The sequence below is a fragment of the Pseudophryne corroboree genome, chromosome 5 (assembly GCF_028390025.1).
Source record: "Pseudophryne corroboree isolate aPseCor3 chromosome 5, aPseCor3.hap2, whole genome shotgun sequence".
Taxonomy (NCBI): domain Eukaryota; kingdom Metazoa; phylum Chordata; class Amphibia; order Anura; family Myobatrachidae; genus Pseudophryne; species Pseudophryne corroboree.
The window spans coordinates 501,926,262-501,939,243 of record NC_086448.1 but is presented as its reverse complement, the minus strand read 5'-3'; the positions used below and the strand labels follow the sequence as shown (position 1 = coordinate 501,939,243).

Sequence of the window (12,982 nt, the reverse complement as noted above, 5' to 3'; positions counted from 1 at the left end):
GACCACCAGACAGTGCAGTTGTTTGTTTTATTTAATATATCCGTTCTCTGCCTGAAAAAAACGATACACACAGTGACTCAGTCACATACCATATCTGTGTGCACTGCTCAGCCCAGTGTGCTGCATCAATGTATATATATATCTGACTGTGCTCAGCTCACACAGCTTATAATTGTGGGGGAGACTGGGGAGCACTGCAGTGCCAGTTATAGGTTATAGCAGGAGCCAGGAGTACATAATATTATATTAAAATTAAACAGTGCACACTTTTGCTGCAGGAGTGCCACTGCCAGTGTGACTAGTGACCAGTGACCTGACCACCAGTATATATAATATTAGTAGTATACTATCTCTTTATCAACCAGTCTATATTAGCAGCAGACACAGTACAGTGCGGTAGTTCACGGCTGTGGCTACCTCTGTGTCGGCACTCGGCAGCCCGTCCATAATTGTATATACCACCTAACCGTGGTTTTTTTTTCTTTCTTTATACATACATACTAGTTACGAGTATACTATCTCTTTATCAACCAGTCTATATATTAGCAGCAGACACAGTACAGTGCGGTAGTTCACGGCTGTGGCTACCTCTGTGTCAGCACTCGGCAGCCCGTCCATAATTATATATACCACCTAACCGTGGTTTTTTTTTCTTTCTTTATACATACATACTAGTTACGAGTATACTATCTCTTTATCAACCAGTCTATATATTAGCAGCAGACACAGTACAGTGCGGTAGTTCACGGCTGTGGCTACCTCTGTGTCGGCACTCGGCAGCCCGTCCATAATTGTATATACCACCTAACCGTGGATTTTTTTTCTTTCTTTATACATACATACTAGTTACGAGTATACTATCTCTTTATCAACCAGTCTATATTAGCAGCAGACACAGTACAGTGCGGTAGTTCACGGCTGTGGCTACCTCTGTGTCGGCACTCGGCAGCCCGTCCATAATTGTATATACCACCTAACCGTGGTTTTTTTTTCTTTCTTTATACATACATACTAGTTACGAGTATACTATCTCTTTATCAACCAGTCTATATATTAGCAGCAGACACAGTACAGTGCGGTAGTTCACGGCTGTGGCTACCTCTGTGTCGGCACTCGGCAGCCCGTCCATAATTGTATATACCACCTAACCGTGGTTTTTCTTTCTTTCTTTATACATACATACTAGTTACGAGTATACTATCTCTTTATCAACCAGTCTATATATTAGCAGCAGACACAGTACAGTGCGGTAGTTCACGGCTGTGGCTACCTCTGTGTCGGCACTCGGCAGCCCGTCCATAATTGTATATACCACCTAACCGTGGTTTTTTTTTCTTTCTTTATACATACATACTAGTTACGAGTATACTATCTCTTTATCAACCAGTCTATATATTAGCAGCAGACACAGTACAGTGCGGTAGTTCACGGCTGTGGCTACCTCTGTGTCGGCACTCGGCAGCCCGTCCATAATTGTATATACCACCTAACCGTGGTTTTTTTTTCTTTCTTTATAGTCATACTAGTTACGAGTATACTATCTCTTTATCAACCAGTCTATATTAGCAGCAGACACAGTACAGTGCGGTAGTTCACGGCTGTGGCTACCTCTGTGTCGGCACTCGGCAGCCCGTCCATAATTGTATATACCACCTAACCGTGGTTTTTTTTTCTTTCTTTATACATACATACTAGTTACGAGTATACTATCTCTTTATCAACCAGTCTATATATTAGCAGCAGACACAGTACAGTGCGGTAGTTCACGGCTGTGGCTACCTCTGTGTCGGCACTCGGCAGCCCGTCCATAATTGTATATACCACCTAACCGTGGTTTTTTTTTCTTTCTTTATACATACATACTAGTTACGAGTATACTATCTCTTTATCAACCAGTCTATATATTAGCAGCAGACACAGTACAGTGCGGTAGTTCACGGCTGTGGCTACCTCTGTGTCGGCACTCGGCAGCCCGTCCATAATTGTATATACCACCTAACCGTGGTTTTTTTTTCTTTCTTTATACATACATACTAGTTACGAGTATACTATCTCTTTATCAACCAGTCTATATATTAGCAGCAGACACAGTACAGTGCGGTAGTTCACGGCTGTGGCTACCTCTGTGTCGGCACTCGGCAGCCCGTCCATAATTGTATATACCACCTAACCGTGGTTTTTTTTTCTTTCTTTATACATACATACTAGTTACGAGTATACTATCTCTTTATCAACCAGTCTATATATTAGCAGCAGACACAGTACAGTGCGGTAGTTCACGGCTGTGGCTACCTCTGTGTCGGCACTCGGCAGCCCGTCCATAATTGTATATACCACCTAACCGTGTTTTTTTTTTCTTTCTTTATACATACATACTAGTTACGAGTATACTATCTCTTTATCAACCAGTCTATATATTAGCAGCAGACACAGTACAGTGCGGTAGTTCACGGCTGTGGCTACCTCTGTGTCGGCACTCGGCAGCCCGTCCATAATTGTATATACCACCTAACCGTGGTTTTTTTTTCTTTCTTTATACATACATACTAGTTACGAGTATACTATCTCTTTATCAACCAGTCTATATATTAGCAGCAGACACAGTACAGTGCGGTAGTTCACGGCTGTGGCTACCTCTGTGTCGGCACTCGGCAGCCCGTCCATAATTGTATATACCACCTAACCGTGGTTTTTTTTTCTTTCTTTATACATACATACTAGTTACGAGTATACTATCTCTTTATCAACCAGTCTATATATTAGCAGCAGACACAGTACAGTGCGGTAGTTCACGGCTGTGGCTACCTCTGTGTCGGCACTCGGCAGCCCGTCCATAATTGTATATACCACCTAACCGTGTTTTTTTTTTCTTTCTTTATACATACATACTAGTTACGAGTATACTATCTCTTTATCAACCAGTCTATATATTAGCAGCAGACACAGTACAGTGCGGTAGTTCACGGCTGTGGCTACCTCTGTGTCGGCACTCGGCAGGCAGTCCGTCCATAATTGTATACCACCTAACCGTGGTTTTTTTTTCTTTCTTCTTTATACATACATAGTTACATAGACATCTCTTTATCAACCAGTCTATATTAGCAGCAGACACAGTACAGTACGGTAGTTCACGGCTGTGGCTACCTCTGTGTCTGCACTCGGCAGGCAGTCCATAATTGTATACTAGTATCCATCTCCATTGTTTACCTGAGGTGCCTTTTAGTTGTGCCTATTAAAATATGGAGAACAAAAATGTTGAGGTTCCAAAATTAGGGAAAGATCAAGATCCACTTCCACCTCGTGCTGAAGCTGCTGCCACTAGTCATGGCCGAGACGATGAAATGCCAGCAACGTCGTCTGCCAAGGCCGATGCCCAATGTCATAGTACAGAGCATGTCAAATCCAAAACACCAAATATCAGAAAAAAAAGGACTCCAAAACCTAAAATAAAATTGTCGGAGGAGAAGCGTAAACTTGCCAATATGCCATTTACGACACGGAGTGGCAAGGAACGGCTGAGGCCCTGGCCTATGTTCATGGCTAGTGGTTCAGCTTCACATGAGGATGGAAGCACTCAGCCTCTCGCTAGAAAAATGAAAAGACTCAAGCTGGCAAAAGCAGCACAGCAAAGAACTGTGCATTCTTCGAAATCTCAAATCCACAAGGAGAGTCCAATTGTGTCGGTTGCGATGCCTGACCTTCCCAACACTGGACGTGAAGAGCATGCGCCTTCCACCATTTGCACGCCCCCTGCAAGTGCTGGAAGGAGCACCCGCAGTCCAGTTCCTGATAGTCAGATTGAAGATGTCAGTGTTGAAGTACACCAGGATGAGGAGGATATGGGTGTTGCTGGCGCTGGGGAGGAAATTGACCAGGAGGATTCTGATGGTGAGGTGGTTTGTTTAAGTCAGGCACCCGGGGAGACACCTGTTGTCCGTGGGAGGAATATGGCCGTTGACATGCCAGGTGAAAATACCAAAAAAATCAGCTCTTCGGTGTGGAGGTATTTCACCAGAAATGCGGACAACAGGTGTCAAGCCGTGTGTTCCCTTTGTCAAGCTGTAATAAGTAGGGGTAAGGACGTTAACCACCTCGGAACATCCTCCCTTATACGTCACCTGCAGCGCATTCATAATAAGTCAGTGACAAGTTCAAAAACTTTGGGTGACAGCGGAAGCAGTCCACTGACCAGTAAATCCCTTCCTCTTGTAACCAAGCTCACGCAAACCACCCCACCAACTCCCTCAGTGTCAATTTCCTCCTTCCCCAGGAATGCCAATAGTCCTGCAGGCCATGTCACTGGCAATTCTGACGAGTCCTCTCCTGCCTGGGATTCCTCCGATGCATCCTTGCGTGTAACGCCTACTGCTGCTGGCGCTGCTGTTGTTGCCGCTGGGAGTCGATGGTCATCCCAGAGGGGAAGTCGTAAGCCCACTTGTACTACTTCCAGTAAGCAATTGACTGTTCAACAGTCCTTTGCGAGGAAGATGAAATATCACAGCAGTCATCCTACTGCAAAGCGGATAACTGAGGCCTTGGCATCCTGGGTGGTGAGAAACGTGGTTCCGGTATCCATCATTACTGCAGAGCCAACTAGAGACTTGTTGGAGGTACTGTGTCCCCGGTACCAAATACCATCTAGGTTCCATTTCTCTAGGCAGGCGATACCGAAAATGTACACAGACCTCAGAAAAAGAGTCACCAGTGTCCTAAAAAATGCAGCTGTACCCAATGTCCACTTAACCACGGACATGTGGACAAGTGGAGCAGGGCAGGGTCAGGACTATATGACTGTGACAGCCCACTGGGTAGATGTATGGACTCCCGCCGCAAGAACAGCAGCGGCGGCACCAGTAGCAGCATCTCGCAAACGCCAACTCTTTCCTAGGCAGGCTACGCTTTGTATCACCGGTTTCCAGAATACGCACACAGCTGAAAACCTCTTACGGCAACTGAGGAAGATCATCGCGGAATGGCTTACCCCAATTGGACTCTCCTGTGGATTTGTGGCATCGGACAACACCAGCAATATTGTGTGTGCATTAAATATGGGCAAATTCCAGCACGTCCCATGTTTTGCACATACCTTGAATTTGGTGGTGCAGAATTTTTTAAAAAACGAGAGGGGCGTGCAAGAGATGCTGTCGGTGGCCAGAAGAATTGCGGGACACTTTCGGCGTACAGGCACCACGTACAGAAGACTGGAGCACCACCAAAAACTACTGAACCTGCCCTGCCATCATCTGAAGCAAGAAGTGGTAACGAGGTGGAATTCAACCCTCTATATGCTTCAGAGGTTGGAGGAGCAGCAAAAGGCCATTCAAGCCTATACAATTGAGCACGATATAGTAGGTGGAATGCACCTGTCTCAAGCGCAGTGGAGAATGATTTCAACGTTGTGCAAGGTTCTGATGCCCTTTGAACTTGCCACACGTGAAGTCAGTTCAGACACTGCCAGCCTGAGTCAGGTCATTCCCCTCATCAGGCTTTTGCAGAAGAAGCTGGAGACATTGAAGGAGGAGCTAACACGGAGCGATTCCGCTAGGCATGTGGGACTTGTGGATGGAGCCCTTAATTCGCTTAACAAGGATTCACGGGTGGTCAATCTGTTGAAATCAGAGCACTACATTTTGGCCACCGTGCTCGATCCTAGATTTAAAGCCTACCTTGGATCTCTCTTTCCGGCAGACACAAGTCTGCTGGGGTTGAAAGACCTGCTGGTGACAAAATTGTCAAGTCAAGCGGAACGCGACCTGTCAACATCTCCTCCTTCACATTCTCCCGCAACTGGGGGTGCGAGGAAAAGGCTCAGAATTCCGAGCCCACCCGCTGGCGGTGATGCAGGGCAGTCTGGAGCGACTGCTGATGCTGACATCTGGTCCGGACTGAAGGACCTGACAACGATTACGGACATGTCGTCTACTGTCACTGCATATGATTCTCTCAACATTGATAGAATGGTGGAGGATTATATGAGTGACCGCATCCAAGTAGGCACGTCACACAGTCCGTACTTATACTGGCAGGAAAAAGAGGCAATTTGGAGGCCCTTGCACAAACTGGCTTTATTCTACCTAAGTTGCCCTCCCACAAGTGTGTACTCCGAAAGAGTGTTTAGTGCCGCCGCTCACCTTGTCAGCAATCGGCGTACGAGGTTACATCCAGAAAATGTGGAGAAGATGATGTTCATTAAAATGAATTATAATCAATTCCTCCGCGGAGACATTGACCAGCAGCAATTGCCTCCACAAAGTACACAGGGAGCTGAGATGGTGGATTCCAGTGGGGACGAATTGATAATCTGTGAGGAGGGGGATGTACACGGTGATATATCGGAGGGTGATGATGAGGTGGACATCTTGCCTCTGTAGAGCCAGTTTGTGCAAGGAGAGATTAATTGCTTCTTTTTTGGGGGGGGTCCAAACCAACCCGTCATATCAGTCACAGTCGTGTGGCAGACCCTGTCACTGAAATGATGGGTTGGTTAAAGTGTGCATGTCCTGTTTTGTTTATACAACATAAGGGTGGGTGGGAGGGCCCAAGGACAATTCCATCTTGCACCTCTTTTTTCTTTTCTTTTTCTTTGCATCATGTGCTGATTGGGGAGGGTTTTTTGGAAGGGACATCCTGCGTGACACTGCAGTGCCACTCCTAAATGGGCCCGGTGTTTGTGTCGGCCACTAGGGTCGCTAATCTTACTCACACAGTCAGCTACCTCATTGCGCCTCTTTTTTTCTTTGCGTCATGTGCTGTTTGGGGAGGGTTTTTTGGAAGGGACATCCTGCGTGACACTGCAGTGCCACTCCTAGATGGGCCCGGTGTTTGTGTCGGCCACTAGGGTCGCTAATCTTACTCACACAGCTACCTCATTGCGCCTCTTTTTTTCTTTGCGTCATGTGCTGTTTGGGGAGGGTTTTTTGGAAGGGACATCCTGCGTGACACTGCAGTGCCACTCCTAGATGGGCCCGGTGTTTGTGTCGGCCACTAGGGTCGCTTATCTTACTCACACAGCGACCTCGGTGCAAATTTTAGGACTAAAAATAATATTGTGAGGTGTGAGGTATTCAGAATAGACTGAAAATGAGTGTAAATTATGGTTTTTGAGGTTAATAATACTTTGGGATCAAAATGACCCCCAAATTCTATGATTTAAGCTGTTTTTTAGTGTTTTTTGAAAAAAACACCCGAATCCAAAACACACCCGAATCCGACAAAAAAAATTCGGTGAGGTTTTGCCAAAACGCGTTCGAACCCAAAACACGGCCGCGGAACCGAACCCAAAACCAAAACACAAAACCCGAAAAATTTCAGGCGCTCATCTCTAATGTGACAGTGTTTCACAGATATGCTACAAACTGCCGTCTGTTTGTGCCGCTGCTCTGTCGCCTAGTAATAAGTAACCAGCCAGCTCGCTGCAGAGTTTGACCTAAAGTGGATGAATACAACATTGTGAGCTGTAAGGTGGTCAAAATTGTCTGCAAATTACTGGAAATTAATGTTGAGTTTAATAATACTCTAGGGCCAAAAAAAACACAAAAATTATTTGATTTTGTTTTGTTTTTTTAACCATTTTTGAAAAAAATCCAAATCCAAATCCCATCACGACTGTTTGGCAAATCCAAATCCTGCCGGTGAATCTAAATCAAAATCATCGGGTCCGGCGCACATCTTTAACATATATATATATATATATATATATATATATACTGTGTGTGTATATATATATATATATATATATATATATATATATAGTATTGCAAAGGTGCGGCACTCATGCTTGTCTCATAAAGAAATGGACATCTGTCCTCAATTCTTCTTCAACGTTTCAATTTATTTGTCAAATTGTCATCAGGAAAATAAATTGAAACGTTGAAGAAGAACATTGAATACTTTGCAATACTATGGAATCCACACCGTGATGGCACCAGCGATAGATATCTGAAAAGGCTTACAGGGAGTGCCGGACCGCAGCATCTATATATATATATATATATATATATATATATATATATATATATTTACTGTAAATAAGGCTAACACTGCTCCTCACCTCTGTGGTGCCACCGGCAGCCACTGGAGGGTGCCAGACGCAGCTCTGTTCGGGACACACACACGCCCCTATATACACTGACCCCCCCCACCATATACTGCCCCTATATACACTGCACCCCATACCCCTCCATACAATGTTCCCTATATACAGGGCACCCCTCTCCTCCATATACCGCTCCTGCCATATACCGCATACTCTGCACCCCTTCCTCCATATACTATGCTTCAATCCCCAGTTTACTTGCCATCGTGGGACTCGGTAACAAGTGGCAGAAGTAACCGGTATATGGATGCAGGAACTATCAGACGGTCTCGTAGTGTTCAGAAGGCGGATCAGTCTGGCAGGAAGGGTTGAGACCCTGTGTGTGGTGAGCAGTTCGGTTACTGGGAAAATTAAGGGTCTGTGCTGGGGCTGCAGATAATGCGGGTAAGGAGGAGGCAGAGAGCTGGCTTAGCAGCCTTATATATACTGCGCCGGCAGAGAGGCGGGGTCCTGTGCTCATCCCTCCCACACCTCGCACAGGCCATGCCCAGACTACTCCAGCCATCTGCTTTTGGCTACTGGCCTCCTCTACCCTCAGACTTGCCGGGAGCTGTGCGGGGACTGGTGAGCTTACACGTGCCAGTACTGGTGTATATAGTGCTTCATCATTAAAACGGAACACACCTACACACACACACACACCTACACATACACACCTGCTCAGCATGACAAAGCCCCAGCTCCAAGCAGCAGGAGTTCCAGAAACCCGCCAGCTCCTGTGTGAGTAACAACCACCCCCCAATAATCCGGCTCTGGTGTCCGTCATTTTGATGGGTTTTTAACTAGTAAGCAATAAACCTCTTGGGGCATAACTTCTAACTGGCACTTTATCTATCAGGATGGCACTAAGGGGAGGGTTAGTTTAAGGCTGTGGTATGTTAGAGGTAGGGTTATAATAATTACTGGGATATGTTGGCATTCTGAGCACCGGGTTTCCGCTGTCAGGAATCTGACCATCGGGATCCCGAACGTCGGTATTTTGATATCAATCCCATCTATCTACTTGCAGAATTAAGGGGTCTATTTACTAAGCCTTGGATGGAGATAAAGTCGCTGGAGATAAAGTACCAGCCAATTGAAAAATGACAGTTAGGAGCTGATTGGCTGGTACTTTATCTCCAGCAAATTTATCTCCATCCAAGGCTTAGTAAATTGACCCGTAAGTCTTTATTGTTGTGTTTTGGAGTCCGCTTACATTTATTTTATATGATTGAATTTTTATAAGTATGGTGACTTTTTAGTATTAATTGTTATTTGTATTGTCTGTTATGAGAAATAATAAATGCTAGATATAATTTACTTATATAATGGACGATTATTGAGCTCTTTGGGTGTTTTTATCAGATGTTAATCCCATAATGTGTTAATTATACAATATTCTGTTGTACTGTATACATGATAAAGTTCTTTATACAGTAAACATTTTTGTTAAAGAATTTTATTTCACTTTTATTCCATTTTAGAGGATGCTACTTTCATGGAGAATGAAGATGAGAGAAAAGAGTATATCATGAATGAATATGGTTTCATTTTTGTGGGCAATTCAAACTACATCAGCAAACGTCCATGGATCTATGGACAGGTAGGTTTCACCATTGTAATGAGTCTTAAGGCAAGAGTACATGAGGCTTAGGGGCCCATTTATCAATGAGCTTTAGCTATTTATACTCATTGCATATGATAAATTGTGTTCAAGTCAATCAGCTCCTGTCATGTGTTTGAAAAATGACAACTAGGAGCTGATTGGCTGGAGCAACATTTATCATACGTAATGAGTGTAGCTAAAACTTGTTGATAAATAGGCCCCATAGTAAGAAAATAACAACAGTTAATAATACTGCCATTTAACCTTTCTCTTCTACTAAAACTTGAACATGCTAATTTCCTTCTCTATCTCATAACATCTAGCATTCTTTAAAACACACCAATTCCTACAAAAGCTTATTGCTTGTGGAGGGATTGGTGTGTCTCATTATACTGTGCCTCCAACACTGCAAACACTATAATACACAGCACCCCCTTTCTAATGCATCAAATGCATTATACTGTACAATAACCTGTTTTTCAACACACAGATCTGTTTAATCAGCAAAGAAAATGCCTTAATAGACCAGTAGTGTGGAAAGCTGATGGTAAAAGGGTTTCCTTTCTTCCTACTACTGGGATACAAGGGAGATTACCACACTGTTTCTGTACATTACTACTACTTAAATAATACCTTATTTACTACCTTATAGGCCTCGTAGTTGGTGCCTCAGGGTATTACATATGGTCATATTGTTCTAATCTTTGCCTGTACTGTAATAAAGACCATCATAGTTATAAAGGTAACCAACTTTAAATGGCGTTAGAGGGAGCACTCTATCTCAAATATACAAAGCATTATAGAATGAGAAGTACATGTATGGTCAAACTGGAATTTGATTTGTATGTTGTTTGGGCTCTTGTATAGAAGCTCATTTTGGTATCATTGCTGTGCCTTATCATTAGAGTTAATGTATTTAATTATTGTCTATTTTCTCTCCAAAATCATGGAAAAGTTTGATGAAGATATAGTAGACATTTGCCTGAAACTACTGGATAAAAGTCTGGAGAGCCATAAAAATGCTCTAGAGGACTATTCTAGGAGAAATGATCCTGTGTACGTCAGCAGAGTGCTAAGTGCCATGGTGAGTTACTGTGACTGTGGAGAATGATACGTGCTGATTCCCAGGGCCGTTTCTTGGGGCAGGCGAGCAGTGCAACCGCACTGGGCGCCCGCCGCGGCACTAACTGTGGCTCCCTGCTTCCACCTCCTATTTCTCCCCGAGTAACCCGCTCGGGGGTCGGAGTTTCACGGAATGACGCGGTTGCGTCGTTACGTCACGACGCAACCCCATCACTCCGCAAAACTCACCCCCCCCCTCCCGAGCGGAGTACAGAGGGGGATCCAAGTTAGGAAAAGGGAAAGGCCGGCGCAAGGAGCGACTGGTGAGGTGGGCCGAAGAGCGGTAATCGCCTCTGTAAGTATTCTCTCTCTCTCTCTCAATGTGTAAAATTGGGACACCTGCCGTAATGTGTGAAATGGGGACTCTTGCCTTCCGTAGTGTGGGGATTTAATGTATCAAGGGCATTGCGGTGTGTGGCATAATATGGTGCAGGGGGCATTACTGTGTGGGGTTTAATATGGTAGAATTTTTTTTTTCCTGTGGTGGTCGTGATCTGTTGGAGCAGGGTCAAAAACTGGATTGTGAGGTAGTCTTTTCAGACGAGGCCATGCCCATTTAAATGAGGCCACACCCATTTAGATGAGTCCATGCCCCCTTGCCGGGTGCGCGCGCAAGTTTTTTTTTTTAATCTAGGTGTGTGTGTGTGGGGGGGAGCACATTTTTTTATGTAATGGGAGGCGCATTTTTAAATCTCGCACTGGGAGCCAAATTGGCTAGAAACAACCCTGCTGATTCCTGTGGCCAAGTTGTGAAGATAACTGGGCAATTTTGTTTTCATGTGAACAAAATGTATCCTGTAGGTTTCAGTAGTGCAGTGTACTATTTCCTGTACTTATTCTTACATAAATAGGTAAAGAAATAAATGTTGATGCCATATTGTTAATTTAGTAAATATGACCACATTTCTTATCATTTAGTACTTTTGGTGTAAATCCATTATTCTTCTAAAGCTAAAACCTACCTACCAATTACATCCATAATAACTGGTCATAGCCCACAACTGAAACCCACAGCTGTAGGCAGCAGCCATGAGGAAACTAAATCTAAAAATCTAAAAACTTTATTGGTTAATAAATGTCAGTTTTTTGAAGCTAACAACCTTTCATATTTCCTATAGATCAACAGCATTGATGACAATGGTGTAATGGAAGGCAGATGGTCAGAACCATATGATGATGGAACAAGTCCTACAAAGTGGAATGGAAGCAGCTCTATTTTGCGTCAGTGGTTTTCAAGTGGGTGCCAGCCCGTAAAATATGGACAGTGCTGGGTCTTTGCATCAGTCTTGTGTACAGGTATTATATATTACAAAATAAATTAATTCATTTTATCATATGTAGGATTCCTTAAGATCAGATGTGGTTTGTGGTATGTAGTCAGTGGCGCACCCAGGGGGGGTTTCCGAGCACCCAGAAACCCCCCTCCACTAAAAAAAAATATATATATATATATATATATATATATATATTTTTTTTTAGCTGTATGAGTATTATTAATGGCTGTCTAGCATCCTCTGCAGCCTGCTGTCTTCCTGGTGGCACTTGTAAGTGCAATAAAAGTTTACTTTATTTTAATTATAGTACATATATATCCATGTGCATACATATATACACATGTATATACATACATACATATAAACACACACACACACACACACACTCACACACACACACACACACACACACACACACATGATATATATATTCATGTGTATATATATATATATATATGTACTGTATGTGTGTGTACATGTATATACAGTATATATATATATATATTTGTTATTTGGGGTTATTTGTTCATAAACATCAAATCTCCGAATTGTCAAAGGAGAAGGAGGAATCTATCAAAGTTATTTCAACTGGTCCTCTGTACTATATGGTGTTATCTGCAAGAAGAGATACTATACCGTTTTGTATCATTGCTTTTATGTTGTAATAAATTTTACATGGAACATGTTATATGTGGTTTTATGCTCACAAATTAGGAGTAAATATCTTAGGGAGACTGCTGTTTTTCCCCGTTGAATATTGGGTGGAAAAACAACCCAAGTGCGCCCATTCCTCTACTGGCACATATTTGTATCTTTTTAGTCCCTCCTAACAAGGGACTTAGTGGAATTTGGCAGCCTTAACCCAATCCTTTCTCACTTTCTGTTTAATAGCGCAAAAGGGAGAGT

The 12,982-nt window shown here is 43.5% G+C and overlaps 1 protein-coding gene across 2 annotated transcripts in view; it reads left to right on the top strand.

Annotated features, from left to right (window-relative positions):
- LOC134927912 (protein-glutamine gamma-glutamyltransferase 5-like) overlaps positions 1 to 12,982 on the top strand; it is a 352,569-nt gene that overhangs the window by 97,855 nt on the left and 241,732 nt on the right. For both annotated transcript variants that reach the window (XM_063923027.1, XM_063923026.1), the window contains exons 4-6: positions 9,559 to 9,677; positions 10,636 to 10,764; positions 11,921 to 12,098. In XM_063923027.1, coding sequence (XP_063779097.1) covers positions 9,559 to 9,677; positions 10,636 to 10,764; positions 11,921 to 12,098 — 426 coding nt within the window. The remainder of the gene's footprint in view (positions 1 to 9,558; positions 9,678 to 10,635; positions 10,765 to 11,920; positions 12,099 to 12,982) is intronic.